The 15,668-nt window shown below is 32.6% G+C and overlaps 1 protein-coding gene across 2 annotated transcripts; it reads left to right on the forward strand.

The window, feature by feature from the left end:
- The first annotated feature begins 617 nt into the window (after positions 1–617).
- LOC100793756 (dolichol kinase EVAN) lies at positions 618–11,141 on the forward strand. Of its 2 annotated transcripts, XM_003539381.5 has the most exons (14): positions 623–1,166; positions 1,248–1,360; positions 1,479–1,670; positions 1,971–2,075; positions 2,350–2,420; positions 2,516–2,596; positions 2,675–2,889; positions 3,563–3,752; positions 4,412–4,477; positions 4,952–5,040; positions 5,145–5,259; positions 9,679–9,730; positions 9,818–9,918; positions 10,690–11,141. In XM_003539381.5, exons 1-14 carry the CDS (start codon positions 931–933, stop codon positions 10,801–10,803), a joined length of 1,740 nt encoding a protein of 579 aa, XP_003539429.2. In that variant the 5' UTR covers positions 623–930; the 3' UTR covers positions 10,804–11,141. The 2 variants fall into 2 exon arrangements, with proteins under 2 accessions (XP_014620475.2, XP_003539429.2); XM_014764989.3 differs by lacking the exons at positions 9,818–9,918; positions 10,690–11,141 and adding an exon at positions 7,869–7,983 and having other exon boundaries at positions 618–1,166.
- Positions 11,142–15,668: the final 4,527 nt, after the last annotated feature.

The following is a 15,668-nucleotide window of genomic DNA, read 5'->3' on the forward strand; positions in this document are numbered from 1 at the left end:
GGATGAGAAATCATTATTTTTTCTTGATTATTAAGTAGGGAAGGTTAATTTATAACTACCACCTAAGCTAAACACAAAGTGAATAACGAGTCATGTAAGAGCACCAAAGAGCCATCATTTGGGTTTGGGACACTGTGTCTGAGGACTGAGGAGTAAGTAAGAAGCTGCTCTTTAATACGATTATTTTTTGAGTTGCATATATCAAAGGCATCTATAGAGAAAGGACTTTTAATTTATTGAAAACATAAGTATTAAATAATTGTGTTTTTAATCCTTTTTTTTTTCATCAAGTAGTTTGGTTTTCTTGAATCAGTATATTAAGAATAACGTTAGAATTTTTCTTCTATAATTACTACACAATGAAGATAAAAGAAAATGATATCCTGTATGTTTTTACAACTATTTCATACCTTTTGTCATAAATGTCAAAAAATTCATATCTAGGAGAATGTGAGTTTAGTTTTCATTGATACGAAAATTTTGTCAATAAATAATATATAAATACCTTTAAAAATATTCTGAGTTTTGAAACATGTTTTCATCCTTATGAATTTTCGAGACCTAACTCATTTAATTCTTTCTGTATCATAAACAAGCAAAACTCAATTAGAAAAAATAAATTAGGACAAACCATTACGATTCATCGGTCACCCAAAGGCGAAAAGTCCAAAATCCCAATTCACAGCAACGCAGCATATTCTCAATTCTAAGTTCCGAATCGTAATCTATATGAACCAACAAAAAATTGCAACCTAACATTTGAAAATTAGTTGACCTTAAATTACGATTAATGAATTACTAATATCATATCATCGTTGATAATGTTTGAAAACCGCGTAAACTGACCGTGACGGTTGCGTTTGGAGGGAGAGATGAGAGAGGATTAGGAATTAGGAATCCGTGTGTTGCGTTGTTGTTCTGCTTCACTGCATGCGTGATCTGATCCTCTTCCCGCGTAAAACCCGATTCTGGTGGCGTCCTTCCATGACGACGTCGTTTCTGAACGGCGAGAGAGCGGTGGTGGTTTTCTTCATCTGCAGAATCCTCTACTCCCTCACTTTCTCTCTCCTCTCCCATGGCCTCGCTCTCTCTCTCCTCGCCCTCGCCTCCTTCTCCCTCGATATCTCCTTCGATTCTTCCAATTCCCCTTCTCTTTTCCGCACCAGGTACCCACCAATTCTCCAATTCCTCTCTCTCTCTCTCTCTCTCTCTCTCTTCGTTAATCGGTTAATTAAATTCCTTTTCAGGCCAGGTGCTTCTTCTGGAATTCTGCTCGGCGCTGTCACTCTCCCTTCTCTTCTTCTCTCCAAATTGGTCCAACTGTCGCGGGAATTCTCACTCGCTCAACTTCATCTTGAAGGTTTTCATTCTAATTCATTTTTGTTCTCGCTATGTTGTGATCGATGCCTGTTTTATTATTATTTATTTGGAGTTGCAATATGCAATTTCGTGATGTGTAAAATTTGAATTTATTATAGAGATTCAATATCTGACATTGCAATACTGGGCCACATCTGCCAGCGCCTGCAGCGTCGTTTTGTTCCTCGCCTTCGCTCGACGACGCCGTGCCCCTTCATCCCCTTCTCATTGGGGTGTGAGGTTTAGCTTATGCTCCATTTTCTTTCAAGCTCTAGTTTCTGTTGCTGCCCTTGCTACCACATCTCAAATTGGTATGTGTTTCTTGGGAGGATTTTTGAACTGTGAAATAAGCATTCCTGTTATACTATTATTATATAGGTTCATTGTACTCCTCTAAAGTGAGCAACACTCACTTTAGAGAGTAAAGCAATTTTAGTTGTTGATGAGAAAATCAATGGTTGATAAATGTGTTGGAAACTTGGAATATTAACCCATAATTTTCTTGTTAATGACTGAGGATACCTACTTTATCATTTCACTTTAGAGGAGCCAAATCAATATAGGTTTTGAATGCACCTTCTGCTTAAATTTCATTGCCTCTTCCTTCGCAGGGTTGCACCCAGCACTGAAGCTAATGTGGGCCCTTTGTCATGGATTGGCATCTGTGAAACTAATTCAGCATTTCCTCAGAACTTTTCCCTCATGTGCTTCCATTGGTATTGCTATTTTATACTTGTGGTCTTAGTCACCTATTCTTCTTGGTGTTTGGGATTTACTTTTGTCACAACTGATATGGGATTAAAAGTTTCATAAAAAAGAGGAAGAAATGCTTGGAATTGATCTGTTTTTATAGTTCATGGATTCCTTCACTTAACTATGGAAGATGAATGCACTTTCTATTTTGCCAAATCTGATCATCTTGACCTGTCATATCAATTGAAATTGGTTCATCTGCTCTTTTAATAATCCTATTTTTGCCTCTGATACCAGGCGAAACATTTTTGGTGACTTCCGGTATTGTTCTCTATTTTGGTGACATGTTGTTGCTTACTATTAAAAAGGTTAGGGCTTCTTAACATGATATTGTTCCCAGATGACCTAACCTACGTATATGTATGTATGTGCATAATAATTGGTGATTACACTGTTTGAACAGCTACATGGACTATTGATGTCATCAGAGTTAGTTACTGCAGAATATGAAATAAGTAGAAGTGAGATCAGCATTATAATTCAGGTATTTGTCCATAAGTTACAAATTTATTATTAATGGTATAGCTAGATCAATTAAAGTTGTCTACTTCTATTATTGTAGGGGCTTGTGCTTGGTCTTCTGCTATATCCAATAGCTTTGAAATACATTCTCCAAATATGGGAGTGGTTTATAAGTACAGCTTCTGCTGAAGCAAGAAGATACTGTGAGATTGGGAGATCTCTTATGTTTGTTGCTTCCCTTGGAATTGTCCTGATTTTGATTGTACCATCATGGATGCAGTTCGTGCATGAGTTTCGAATGCATCCTTTTTTCTGGTATCTCATCAATATCTGATATAGGTGGATTATTTTGTTTGCTGCCTGCTACTGATGTTTTCAGATGTGATCTGATATAACATGGAAGTGATAAAAATAGGACACTTGGAAAGTAGTTTTGTTAATGCTATAAATTGAGTGGGATATAGTTTGTTATGCTGGCTGCTGTGATGCATGCTTACCTGTTAGGTGATAAGGCAATCTAAGCTGCTAATTCCACTAGAAACTGTGGAATGAAGAATGTTGTGATAGTATTTGATTCCACTGCATCCACACTCATTTGCAGAGTTAAGCTTAAGCACATATATTTCAACCTTATACTGACTATGGTTTTTATTTTTATATGAATGTGCTCATCTTAAAAAATCTGAATGCAATTCTCCAAAAAATTTGGTTTGATATAAAAGCAGCCTAAATTTATGCTCTCCTATATAATGAATCCACATCAGATTGTATGGAGAGAAATTAGTGATAGTGTAAATAAAATGAATCTAATTCAACTAGATTCCAGGCACTTCAGAAGTTGAGGCTTGTTAAAATACAATTATGACTATGGTGGTAGTTTCAGGTTCAAACAAATTATTTTGTGTCAAACAGCTGTTCTTCACTTTATTATGATACCTGCTATTTTGTTAGATTACTATATTTTCACTTTTGAAGCATTTCATTGCAGGGTGCTTTCCTTTGTTTTCTCGGAGCCATCCAAAAGACTGACTTTATGTATCTATTGGGTGTGTATAATTTGTGTTTCTGTTTTGCGATTCTATAACATCTCGAAGAACAGTAAGATTGAGAGAATTCTTTTGCGGAAATACTACCATCTGATGGCTGTCTCGATGTTTTTGCCTGCCCTTATCTTCCAGGTGAGTTGGGACTAAATGGTTGTATGGTCTCTATTCTACTATAGAAAAGGGATCTTTGCCACTTGGCATCCATTATCCATTTTCTGTTTACTACACTGGAAAAATGTACAAACATTCCGTAGACGTAGACTTTTACCTCGTATTAAAATAGCCATCCTTAACCTTCAAATCTGGATGAAAGGCCTTTACCTCTGTGAAACTTGTAATAGATCCTTCCATATCTAAGTTAAACAAAAGCTGCTCATTATATGACTTCTACTTATTGATCAATACAGATGATGGTCTCTAATTTTCCCACCTTATTTAAAAAAAAAAATCCTTATTTTAAGTTATTTTTTTTAAAGTTATTCAATACCTTCTTTTTTAAAATAAATAATAAATAAAAAGGAGTCAATTTTCTAAATTTCTTCTTCCAAGGATTTTTAATTTATTTTTTAAATAATTCTTTTACATATAGTATTTTAGTGTTATCATTTTAAGGTTGAGAATATGAAAGAAAAAAGAATGGTCATTCCATGATGCAGTTAAAAACATTTATCTTATTTTTTTTCTTTACACCTGTGCATTGTAGGGGCCACCACTAGTTTGGATACAAATTTTATGTTGTTCATTGATACTACTGTCTGTCTGATTTACTGCTGACTGTTCTATTCTTTTAGCCAAAATTTCTTGATCTAGCTTTTGGTGCGGCTTTGGCAATTTTCCTGACATTAGAAATTATTCGAGTAAGTATCTTGATATACATTCAAGTATTCAACTGAGCACTAGGAGGGGTGATGTCATATTTTAAAATGGTTGCTGTGTGAGTGTGTGTTCATTGTTTATCGCCGATGTCAATAGTGCAGAAGGAATCAAAATTTGAATTCAGATACTTAAAATTTGAAGAACTGCTATGAAAGAACATCCCACCATTTAGATTTTTGAGAGTATTTATTTGGGTGGGTCCCGTGAGATGTATGTGCAATTGTCCCTGTTTTGATAACAGAAAAAAAGGGGAAAGGGGTAAGAATATGTAATTAGGATACATTCTGCAAGAAATTTTTTTCTTAAAATGTCATGAACATTAGTGTTTTGGATTTCATGAAAATTTGTTGCATCATTTATAAATTAGGACTAAATGTGACATAAGAATTGCAACAAAAGATAGATAGACATTTCTTGATTGCTTTTATATTAACATTGTTTGACAATTGACCTAGGTATGGAGAATCTGGCCTTTGGGACACCCAATAAATCAATTTATGAATGCATTCACCGACCACCGTGACTCTGATCTTCTCATTGTCAGGTATCAACCCCTTTTCCATTATAACTCAAATTGTAGAACATGCTGTTTATGATGCATAAGAGCTATATTTAATTCCCTTTTGTGATTATATCTTCTTTGTGCAGCCATTTCTCACTCTTACTGGGATGTGCGCTTCCTATTTGGATGTCTACTGGGTACAATGATCGACCTCTTGCTCCTTTTGCGGGAATATTGAGTCTAGGAATTGGAGACACAATGGTAAGTTTTTATTTTTTATTTTTTTGGTGTGTATCATATGAACTTCCTGGCCGTTGCAAGTAATTAACATGAACTCCTAAATTAAAAAAATTCTCAAAAGGTGAATTGTATCTTCTATTAAAATGGGAAAAAAGTGAATTTGTGTCGTAGTGCATAAGATCAAATATGGTTCATACATGTAGCTGTTTTAGACTAGTCAACTATGTTTATAGTAACCATAAGTGCAAGAACCTGAATCAACCTGGAAATTTGATACTGAAAGTCTGATAAATTTTTAAACAAGTTTTTACTCGTCTTGTTTTAGCCAGTCATGATGATTTTTCATAAAAAACTAATTATGATTTTTAATGAGAAATTTGAATACTTTAATAGTTGTATATAGTTCTGTCAAAATAAAAATTTTATACAGTTTTACATGTATATGTAGACTGATTAATTTCCAGCAAGGCTGTCTGAAGGATGATGGTTTTGTGGATACCATTTTATGTTATAGACATAGGCATGACACCCGCGCGGGGCGGGGGCGAGGGAGGGGGCGAGGAGTACTCCTCGCTCCCCGTCCCCGAACCTTACCCTGCTCCCCGTGATGGGGTATCGACAATAATAAATTTAAGGTTTAATTCTAAGTTTAAAACATGACTAAAAATACTAAAATAAATCAATAATAATATTAATAAAATCACACAAGCATAAAAGCATCCAAGAAATATCCAACTACACATTAATGTTACAGTATTACACAATAAAAATAATAAAACTAGCATAACATTAAGTCTTCATACAATAAATTAACATCATCATACTGAATTAAGTCTGCATACTTCCATCCAACTGCAATGAAACATCTTCAACATCAAATCTACACAATAAAACATGTAAATATGTGTTTAGAAAATATAAAAAAGTCTTGAATTAATATAATAAAATTTTCATACCATTGGCGTTGTTGTGTCTACATCGTCAACTATTGAGCAAAATTTCATCTTTGATTTTAAGTAACCTAATGACACAATTATACAATCATTAAAATAAATTAATTGCTTAAAAGAAAAATTTACAAGTAAAATTAAATTTATTACCTTTAATCTCATTACGCAACCAATCTTGAGAGCACATCAATGCCTCAACAGTGTCTTCATTTAATTTGTTACGATGTGGAGTCAGAACTGTCCACCAAGTCTAATTGCTGACTCTGAAGCAACTGTTGAGATTGGAATAGCTAGAAAGTCTTTAGCAATCCTTTGCAAGGTAGGATACTTGACTCCAATGTTTTTCCAATATCCCAAAATGTCAAAGTTACTAATATTTGATTGATTAAACAATACAGACTCCTCCAAGTATAAACCCAATTCAGATTTAACACAATTAACAGAAGAAGTTTCTTGAACATATTTTAAAAAGTCAGAACTCCAATCAACCTTTTCACCATTATTATACAAACCAGGCACTATTGAAGATGAAGTGGAAATAGAAGTAGTCCTCTTTTCCCTAGATTGATATTCAGAAACCTAATCTTCTAATAATTTTATCACCTTATTCAATTGATTTGTGCTTTCACTTTCATACATGAGGAAAAAAATAATTTAGCAACTTCATTTTCAACCTAGGGTCCAAAATAACCCCTATTGTCATCACCCCATTGATCATGCTCCAATACTTCTCAAACTTAGGAATCATACTGTCAGCCATACCTTGAATGGTGCTATTAGAAGAAAAAATCCATTCATTCAAAGCCAATCGAATTTCACACACTTTTGGAAAATAAACATTTGAAGTTGGATATTGTGTACCCGAAAATAACTCAGTAACTTTATAAAAGATTTCCAACTTCTCACAAATTTCAGTTGCCATTTTCCAATCATCATCACTTGGCAATGACTTATATTGAGGCTCTTGTTGAGTCAAATGCTTGAATTTCATCTAGTTCTACAATCCATCCTAAGTTTCTTTGAATAAGGAATTTCCAATTGTTCACTAGCCTCAATAAATTTTTCTTCCCTCTTAGGTGTTCCAACCCAAAAGGAAACACTATCCCTAATCTTCTCAATCGAGTTTAAAATATGGGCACAACATCGCATATGGAAGTAAGTCCCTCCCAAAATAAATGAACTACGTCCAAACTTGCTAAGAATTTTAGGAATCATGCATCCTTAGTACTACAATTATCAACAATTATTGTAGATACCTTTATCTAGATTCCATTCAAAATAATGTTCAATTATAATCTCTACAAGAACTTCAGCAGTATGCAGTGCAGAAACATACATAAACCTAAAATAAAATAATTATTCATCTTAAAACCAAGTTCTATGAATACATGTTACTATAACTACACATATTACCAATTATATAAAATTAAAATCATAAAACTTTCAAGTGAATGATTATTTACCTCATAAGCCGACTTTGTAAATTCCAATTGTTATCAATGAAATGGGCTGTAATAGTCATATAGCCTTTGTTTTGATTCGATGCAGTCCACATGTCCGTTGTTATAGCTATGCGACTTGAATTTTTTTGAATTAATTTCATAGTTTTGGCCCTTTCACTCTCATAGAACTTTAGTATATCCAGCTTCAATGTATAATGGGATATTACTTTGAACAAAGGTTGGACAGCATTACAAAACCTTCAAAACCCAATGTGATCAACCATATAGCATGAGAGTGTTCATGCAATGCAATCATCTTTGTCAATTCCATCCTAGCAGCATCTTGATTAAAGGTATAGTTTCCAATTAAAATAGATTCGTCTCTATCTCCTAGATGGTGATTGTTGAAGAGTTTTTAGTATTGATTGCTTTGGACCGCTCACTGTTCGAAGCTTACAAGTTCTAATGTGGTCGTGCAAACGCTTCGTACCTGATCTTGTATCACCACCAAGTTTCTTTTCACAATATTTACATATAGCTTTCCATTTTTCCTCTATTTTCTTTCTTTTGAAGTGGGTCCAAGCAGCGGAAGTTCATCTTCTTTTATTTGGACTTCTTTCAACATCTTCAACTTCTTCTATATTTGGAGAATTTTTTGCTTCTTCCACCAGATTGCTTTGTGCGTCATTAGCAACTTGTGTTTCTAATGGAGCAATACTATTAACTGATGGATCAATAGGCGTACCCATCTTTTGTACAACAAACAAATAACAAAATTTACAAGTATGAGTCATGTAAAATTGTAAATGCACAAATCTGACTCTTATTGCTAGATTACAAATTTTAAACTCAATGAATCAGCCAAACCAAAACATCACAATAAGCTAGCAGCATAACAAAGAATTGAAAATACAACAAAAATAAATAAATAAAACAAAGGAAGAACAACGCACAACAGAGGAAGAACAATTCGAAGTTGCGAAATCCAGAAATGCACGGTGCGACTCGAAGAAGAAAAAGGTGCAACGAAGGCTTCCATGAGCTCACGGTTAAAACGAACAGTGAAGAAGGAACGATGAAACGAACTGTGAAGAAAAAACGGTGAAACAAACGGTGAAGAAGTGAAAAGGGTGAAGACAGTGTGAAAAGTGAAGAAAGAACAAAGGTGAAGAAGGAAGATACTAAGAAAATACTACTTATATATATAATAATTTTATTTTGTATTTTTTTACTAGGAAAATACTATATTAATCCTTATATTTATGTTATACATATTATAAGTTGAGTTATGAGGGTATATAAGTAAAATTTTATATACGCGGGGATACAGGGACCCTGCGGGGCGGGGAGCATAGTCTCCGTTTACTTCCCCAAATTAGCTGCGGCGGGTTTCATCCCCATCCCCGTCCTCGTGGGAAATTTTTCCCCGATCGTCGGGTCCCGAATGGAGCAGTCCGCGTGAGGATCCCCGAGTTGCGGGAAGAATTGTCATGCCTATATAGACATGCCAGACCGAAGAAAATCATTAAAAAATGTTTTTCTTTCTATATATTTATTTTTACAGAAATACAAAAGGAAATTATTCTGTTAATGGTGGGTTTTCTTTGTAGTTTGTAGGTTTTTAAATCCATTTCTATATATTAAATTTGAATTCTCGTTCTTGAATCTCACAAAGTTAAATTATATATTCTTTCTCACAATGCCACGTGTCTTCCTTATATAATATTTTAACATTTTCTCAGCTTTCATATTAAATCAAAATCAAATCGACCTTAATTACCATTTAAGTAATTATTCAAAGAATATGATTAATTTCTTTAATCAAGACCTAAATTTCTTCAATCAATAATTAAACAAAATGGAATAATTGTAAATGATGATTAAATTAATTTTCTATCAATTAGATTAATTTTTTTTTAAAAAAAAATCAAAATTAAAAAGCTTTGAACATTTTTTGGATTTTAATTGAATGCTTTATATTTTACAAGAGTACCCATGGAATGAACGGAATACTAGTTTATAGTAATTGATTCTCTAATTTTGTTTAGGCATCAATGGTTGGACACAAGTATGGTGTTCTGAGGTGGAGTAAAACAGGCAGTAAGTATTTTCGTTGTTAATGATTTCTATCGGAGTCTTCCTTTGTGAGATGTGAATGTGACAATATGTAGCTTTCTCACTTGCCAGAGAAAACTGTTGAAGGTACTGCAGCTGGTATAACTTCTGTATTGGCTGCTTGTTCTTTACTCCTTCCACTCTTAGCATCGACTGGATACATTCTCACTCAGGTGATTCTCTCTCTCTCTCTCTGTGTATTATTAGGGGTGCAGGGTGGGTTTCGTTAATTGTGGATGTAAGTCAACTTAATAGTAATAAAATTGATGACCTTTAAGTGTTTTAGAAACGAACTTGATTTACCTGCATAACTGATCTCCAGAAACCATCTGCCTCACGGGTTTTTTTCATGATATCTCGGTTCAGTACTTCCGGAATTGTGTCGCTCTTAGCATAGACGAGGTGTCCCACTATCATTCTTGTTTCACATGACCCTTTGTTCATATAAGCACCAAAGCTTTACATAGTACTATTTTTGCCACGGGCCTCTGACAATTTCTTGGGTGAATGAGTTAGGAGCCTTGTGGCCAAGCATTCTCCTGGATTCATGCATATAATCCAAGTTCAGCATGTGAAGTTAGGTCAGAATTCAGATTACCACGTATAGTATGGCTTAAAGGGAGTACTGGTTCTCCTTTTGGCCAACCCTATTTTCTCACCCACGTACAAGTAGCCCCACTTTAAGGGACCGCTATCCTCTTCATTTCAATTTCTCGTAGATCCCCCCTTCCTCAAAAGGGAGGGAAAGGAATAGAAAGCTACAACTATACTATAGTTTCGTCTTTTATTGCCTCGCTTAATAGGAAAAAAGTACACGAAATTGCCATTTATCATTCAGAAAATGAGATGAATAAAGCTAAGCGATGGAAATCTGCTATTCTATAATATTAGTTCTTTTGGGTTATTGAGTTTTTCATGATGTATTTGTTACCAACTTTTTGCAGCATTGGTTCTCTCTTCTTCTAGCTGTGACTGTAAGTGGTTTGTTGGAGGCTTACACAACACAACTTGACAATGCATTTATACCACTTTTTTTCTATAGTCTTCTCTGTTTGTAGACACAGCTTAGTTAATCTTGGACGAGCGACGAGGCTCTGCAAATATATGTTGTCTCTGGGCACATTGTTTATGCAGAGGTCAGATAACTATTAACCAATGCAATTGTACTTTACCAGTTTAGGGTTGTGGTATACATAGTAGATAGTAGTTAGGATTGTATCTATACAGAAATGATAGATATACGAGTGTTCATTTAAAGGGTTTATACCCAACACGCATAACACAATGTATGCAGAGTGACAGTTTCCCATTTTTGTTGGAACCTATGTGAGGCCATGACAAGAGGAGAGTTGTTGAACATCTAGTGGACAATGGTAAAGAAATTGTTAATATCTCATTTTTCATTCGTATATACATACTGTTTTATTAGTTTTGCATTGAGTCAATTCTTTGTACAGTACACGTGTTCTAATATAAGACATGTTATTGGGATTAATCTAAACATATATTTTAATTATTTTAAACGCTTCAAAATTGATTTTACTTATTTCAACACAATCTGGCCGTATTTTTTTGCGGTCATGTTGCACGTTGTGGTGGAGCCACGCATGTGGCTTTCGTTTGCGAGAGGCACAGTAAAAAACTGTTGAAGCTTGAAAATGTTGCGTGACGCCTGTATGATGTTTATTTTTTATTTATAGGAATTGAATTCCTTTATCCCGGTCTGAAATTTATTGATTTTACATTCTTATTTTCTTCTTATAAATGCTTTTTGAAAGGTTTATCTAAACATGGTCTTAGAAGAGTTGTGCCTCTAATCTCATTGCAATAATAAAGAATTTTATTTTACGTACAATTCACTTAAAAAAAATACCAAAGCAGCTAAACCCGCCTGACTATATTCTTCAGTTTGCACAAAATTTTCTTATAAAGGTATCCTACTGTTAAAGTGGCCTGCAAACATAAGCTTGGCTATAACGCTGCAACTAAACATTATCACTTTGTGATCTTCAACTTTTGAAAAGAACACTCATGTAACCATAACAATAACATCTTCCACTAGTTGTCTTGTAATGCACCTTAAGTAGGAGAATAGTAAGTTTTCAAGTTTCAACTATTTTGCCTTAATATGTGGCGTGACTAATTACTAGCTTCTCATCAACTGGGAGTCCCATCTAAATTGCATTATCTTAAAGAGTGATAATGCATTCTAGGTGGCTTATGGTATGCACGTGCCTTAGGTCTTCATCTATCTATCAAGATCAAAGTGTCACTCAACTTAGAAGAATGTTAGTTGAATAACTCCGAAAAGACTTGCCTACGCCAAATGCGAAATGATATGACGAGGATGCGTCGTACCCCTACCCGAATATGTTGCGTTTTTTCTTTCTTTCTTTTGATCGATGTACGATTATCATCACCATTACACATATGTTCTAACACTGTACTTTTGCAAGTATAGCAACAATATATTTGGTGCAGGTGTAGTGATATATGGTTGTGTTGATGATGATGCAAAAATATATGTAATTCTTGCAAAATAATAAAAATTCATTTGTCACAAATTATTTTGATTACATCTAGCATATTGAAATACATTACAGAATTATTTATGTGTAAATATTAAATTTTAATTTTGTAAAATTTAAAATTACACTATAAATATCATTAACAATAAATAATATCCAAACAAATTATTAAACTAAATAAAATAATTTTTTGATAATTAACATTGCAATTAATATAATTCTTTGGCACCAACTCTAATTAATATTGTATAGATTATTAAGTTAAAAAAAATCCTTACCAAATTCTATATGTATCATATAATGATTTTTTTTACACTAGAACTTTCTTAATAACTAACATGCAAACTATTAATTACTCTTTAAATACTTCTAAAAGTGATTAAACAATACAAATTAATCAATTGAAAAATATTTTGTGCTACTACAAAAGTACAACTGATTTTAAAATTTATTTAGAGGGGTATATCGTCATTAGATTTTAACTGCACTACGGAACGACTTTGATCTGCTGTCTTGATTAGTTTGTCTTTTATGTTTTTATTTTCATACTGTACCAAAAGAAAATATCATTAGATTTTATTTACAAAAAGAAACAAATTGCACACAACTAACTAGCCATTAATTTATTCCTGTTAAAAATAACCTGGTTGATAGAATGGTGGGCATCTGTGGAATTAATATTCGGGATGATCGACAAGGGTGGTTGTTGTGAATATGACATTTTGTTGTCTGAGCTTCTTAATTAAGCGCGTTAAGGTTGGTCTTTCAATGACCTAAGGTTAATTATGGTCATAGGTAGGAAGATTGAGGGAATGAAACTCCCCGAACATTTATGATTGAGATTAGTCTTTCAATCGAAAAATAACCTAAATTGTCAAGAAAGAAAATAAAAGTTGGCAATCTCATGTTTAATGCTTCTTTTGTTAGTTCTCTTCTCATCACATGCATCCTTCTCGTACCATAATTCTGACATTGTTACTCCTCTAGTTCGTGATTGGGTGCTCTTCATCAACCATGTAGTTTTTTTTGTTTTTGTTTTTTTTTTTTTTTTATCATCAGGTACTTCGTGCTTCTCATGCTTAATTTCCATGGCTTATATTCTCCGTGTTGCGTGGATTTTTTACGTTGGCTGTCTTTTTTTTTTTTTTTATAACTTTTTTGTCTTTTTCTTTTCTTGTATTCTAACACCCCTCCGACTTCACTTCATGTGTATAATTATGAGCTTTCCTATAATTAACTTCACTGGTGATGACTTCGTTTAAACCAAACAAAAAAAGTAAAATAATTAACCACTCTCTAAGAAGAATAGGTTATTACTTAATTAGAAATAAAAAATCATCAAAATTATTATTAATTTTTTAAATAATATTATTTATTAGTAGCTTTTAATATTGTTAGCAAAGTGACATGTAAATAGAAGATTCTCGTGTTTACTAAAACAGAATAAAAATATTTTTCAAACATAGGAGATAACTAGGAATATTAATTTGTGAATAGATAAGAATAAAACTTTGCCACTTTGGTTTAGTTTTTAATAATATTTTTAATTAGAATATGTATTTTCCATTACTAAGCATTTTAAATGATATAAATTAACTTTAAAATCCTAAAACACTTTTCATTGGCATTTTAAACGTTTTCAGTTTTTAATTTAGCATAATAGTTAAGCCACTTTCGCCTAATTAATAAAAAGCCTTCTTTTATATTTTTAAAAATACAAGAAAATGTATTTGAAAGTGATATGACTTCTTCCAAACAAACTACTGTCGAAATATATTTATATAATTACAATATGATTTTTGTGAGGGAAAAAATATACTACAAAACGAAACAAATTGATAAGATTAACGAAATTGTAAATTTTTTTAAGAGTTATAGCAAATCAAGGGGTTATTACACTTACAAAGTAAATTTTAACAATTTAAAAAATGAATGGAATAGTTTTAGTTTTTTAATTTAATATTGGGAGGTTAAAGTCATTATATAGAGAGAGAAATTATAAGGAACTTTTCAACCTTGATGGTTCTTTATAACATAGTAATTGCTCAGATATTAACAAATTATATTTATTTTTAGAAATGAAAGTTTTCAATAAATTATACAAATAGAAATAAAACATTAATTATACAAGAAGATTTAATTCTTTTTTAAAAGTTAGTGTGTTATTAATAAAATAATATATACCAATAGTTTTATGTAATAATTATTACTTTAATTAAAATAAAGAAACAAATATATTAATGTTATTATCAATTAAAAGAATAATATCGCTTTCCAAAATGTTCAAAAAAAGATATAATAATTTTATTCAATTGTTTTTAAAAAAGAATTCTTCTTGAAATTCATTTGAGTCTAGATAAACGTTACCCAGGAAATGATTGTTATATCTAGTTATTTTCATGGAGCAGTTAACAACGTGAATACAATTAAAGCCAGCTAGTTTCGAGTCTATAATTCTTGACAGGTGTAGCAAAACAAAGGAAAATATCAATCACTCAGCTAGAGTTGTATAATAGTTAATCCAATGCTTCAGCATGACATCATTGAAAAAACAAAAAACTTTTTTGTGTTGTTTCTTGATGTATATCTTGAGTGAAAGGGACTAATTAGGTCTCAATTGCTTAACATGGGGTACACTTGTACGCCAATGTGAGCATTCAAAAGTATCAAAGAAACAAAAAAATATTAGTTTATGGGGCCATGTCCAAGTGATAGATAGCAATACGATGGAAACGGGTTAACATATACCGTGAATGCCGTAAATCCGACCCAATTTAATTTTTAAAAAAGGGGTATATGTGGTTTAAGCCTAAGTATTCAAATGTCTGTTTTTAATTTTTTGATTTGTTTTTCAATTTTGTGGAATGTGTCAAGTATAGTTTTTGTTTAACACAAAAAATTATCTCCTTGTAAATTGTAATGATGGTCTCTTGCAAATTCTTTGTAGTTAAGTTTGTGTGTGGTGTGTCCTGAGGTATTAGTTTTCTTAGGTTTTACTTGGCAATTTGAGAATCTAAAGTCATGCATGAGCCATGAAATATAATCTAAGTTATTTTACATATTGGTGGAAAGTATTTACTTGTTGGGCTGATAACTAATTTCTACTGAGAATTATACTAATCACCTTTAATTAGTGAGGTCTCTCATTTCCATAATGTTTTTTTGCATCCAACTTAAGATCTTTTTTAATAGATCCGAATTTCATATCACTTAAATTAACCATGTGTTGGTATCTATATATTTGATTTGTTGATGACTACCCTACAAATTAGAGTGTTACTAACATTTTTTGGATCATTTCATTTTAACAAATTATATATAAATATAATAACAAAATAGCTGTACGCACAGACGATGATCAAGCATTCGTAATAACTAAAGTAAATGACAGTGTT

Source organism: Glycine max, chromosome 12 (assembly GCF_000004515.6).
Source record: "Glycine max cultivar Williams 82 chromosome 12, Glycine_max_v4.0, whole genome shotgun sequence".
Lineage (NCBI taxonomy): Eukaryota > Viridiplantae > Streptophyta > Magnoliopsida > Fabales > Fabaceae > Glycine > Glycine max.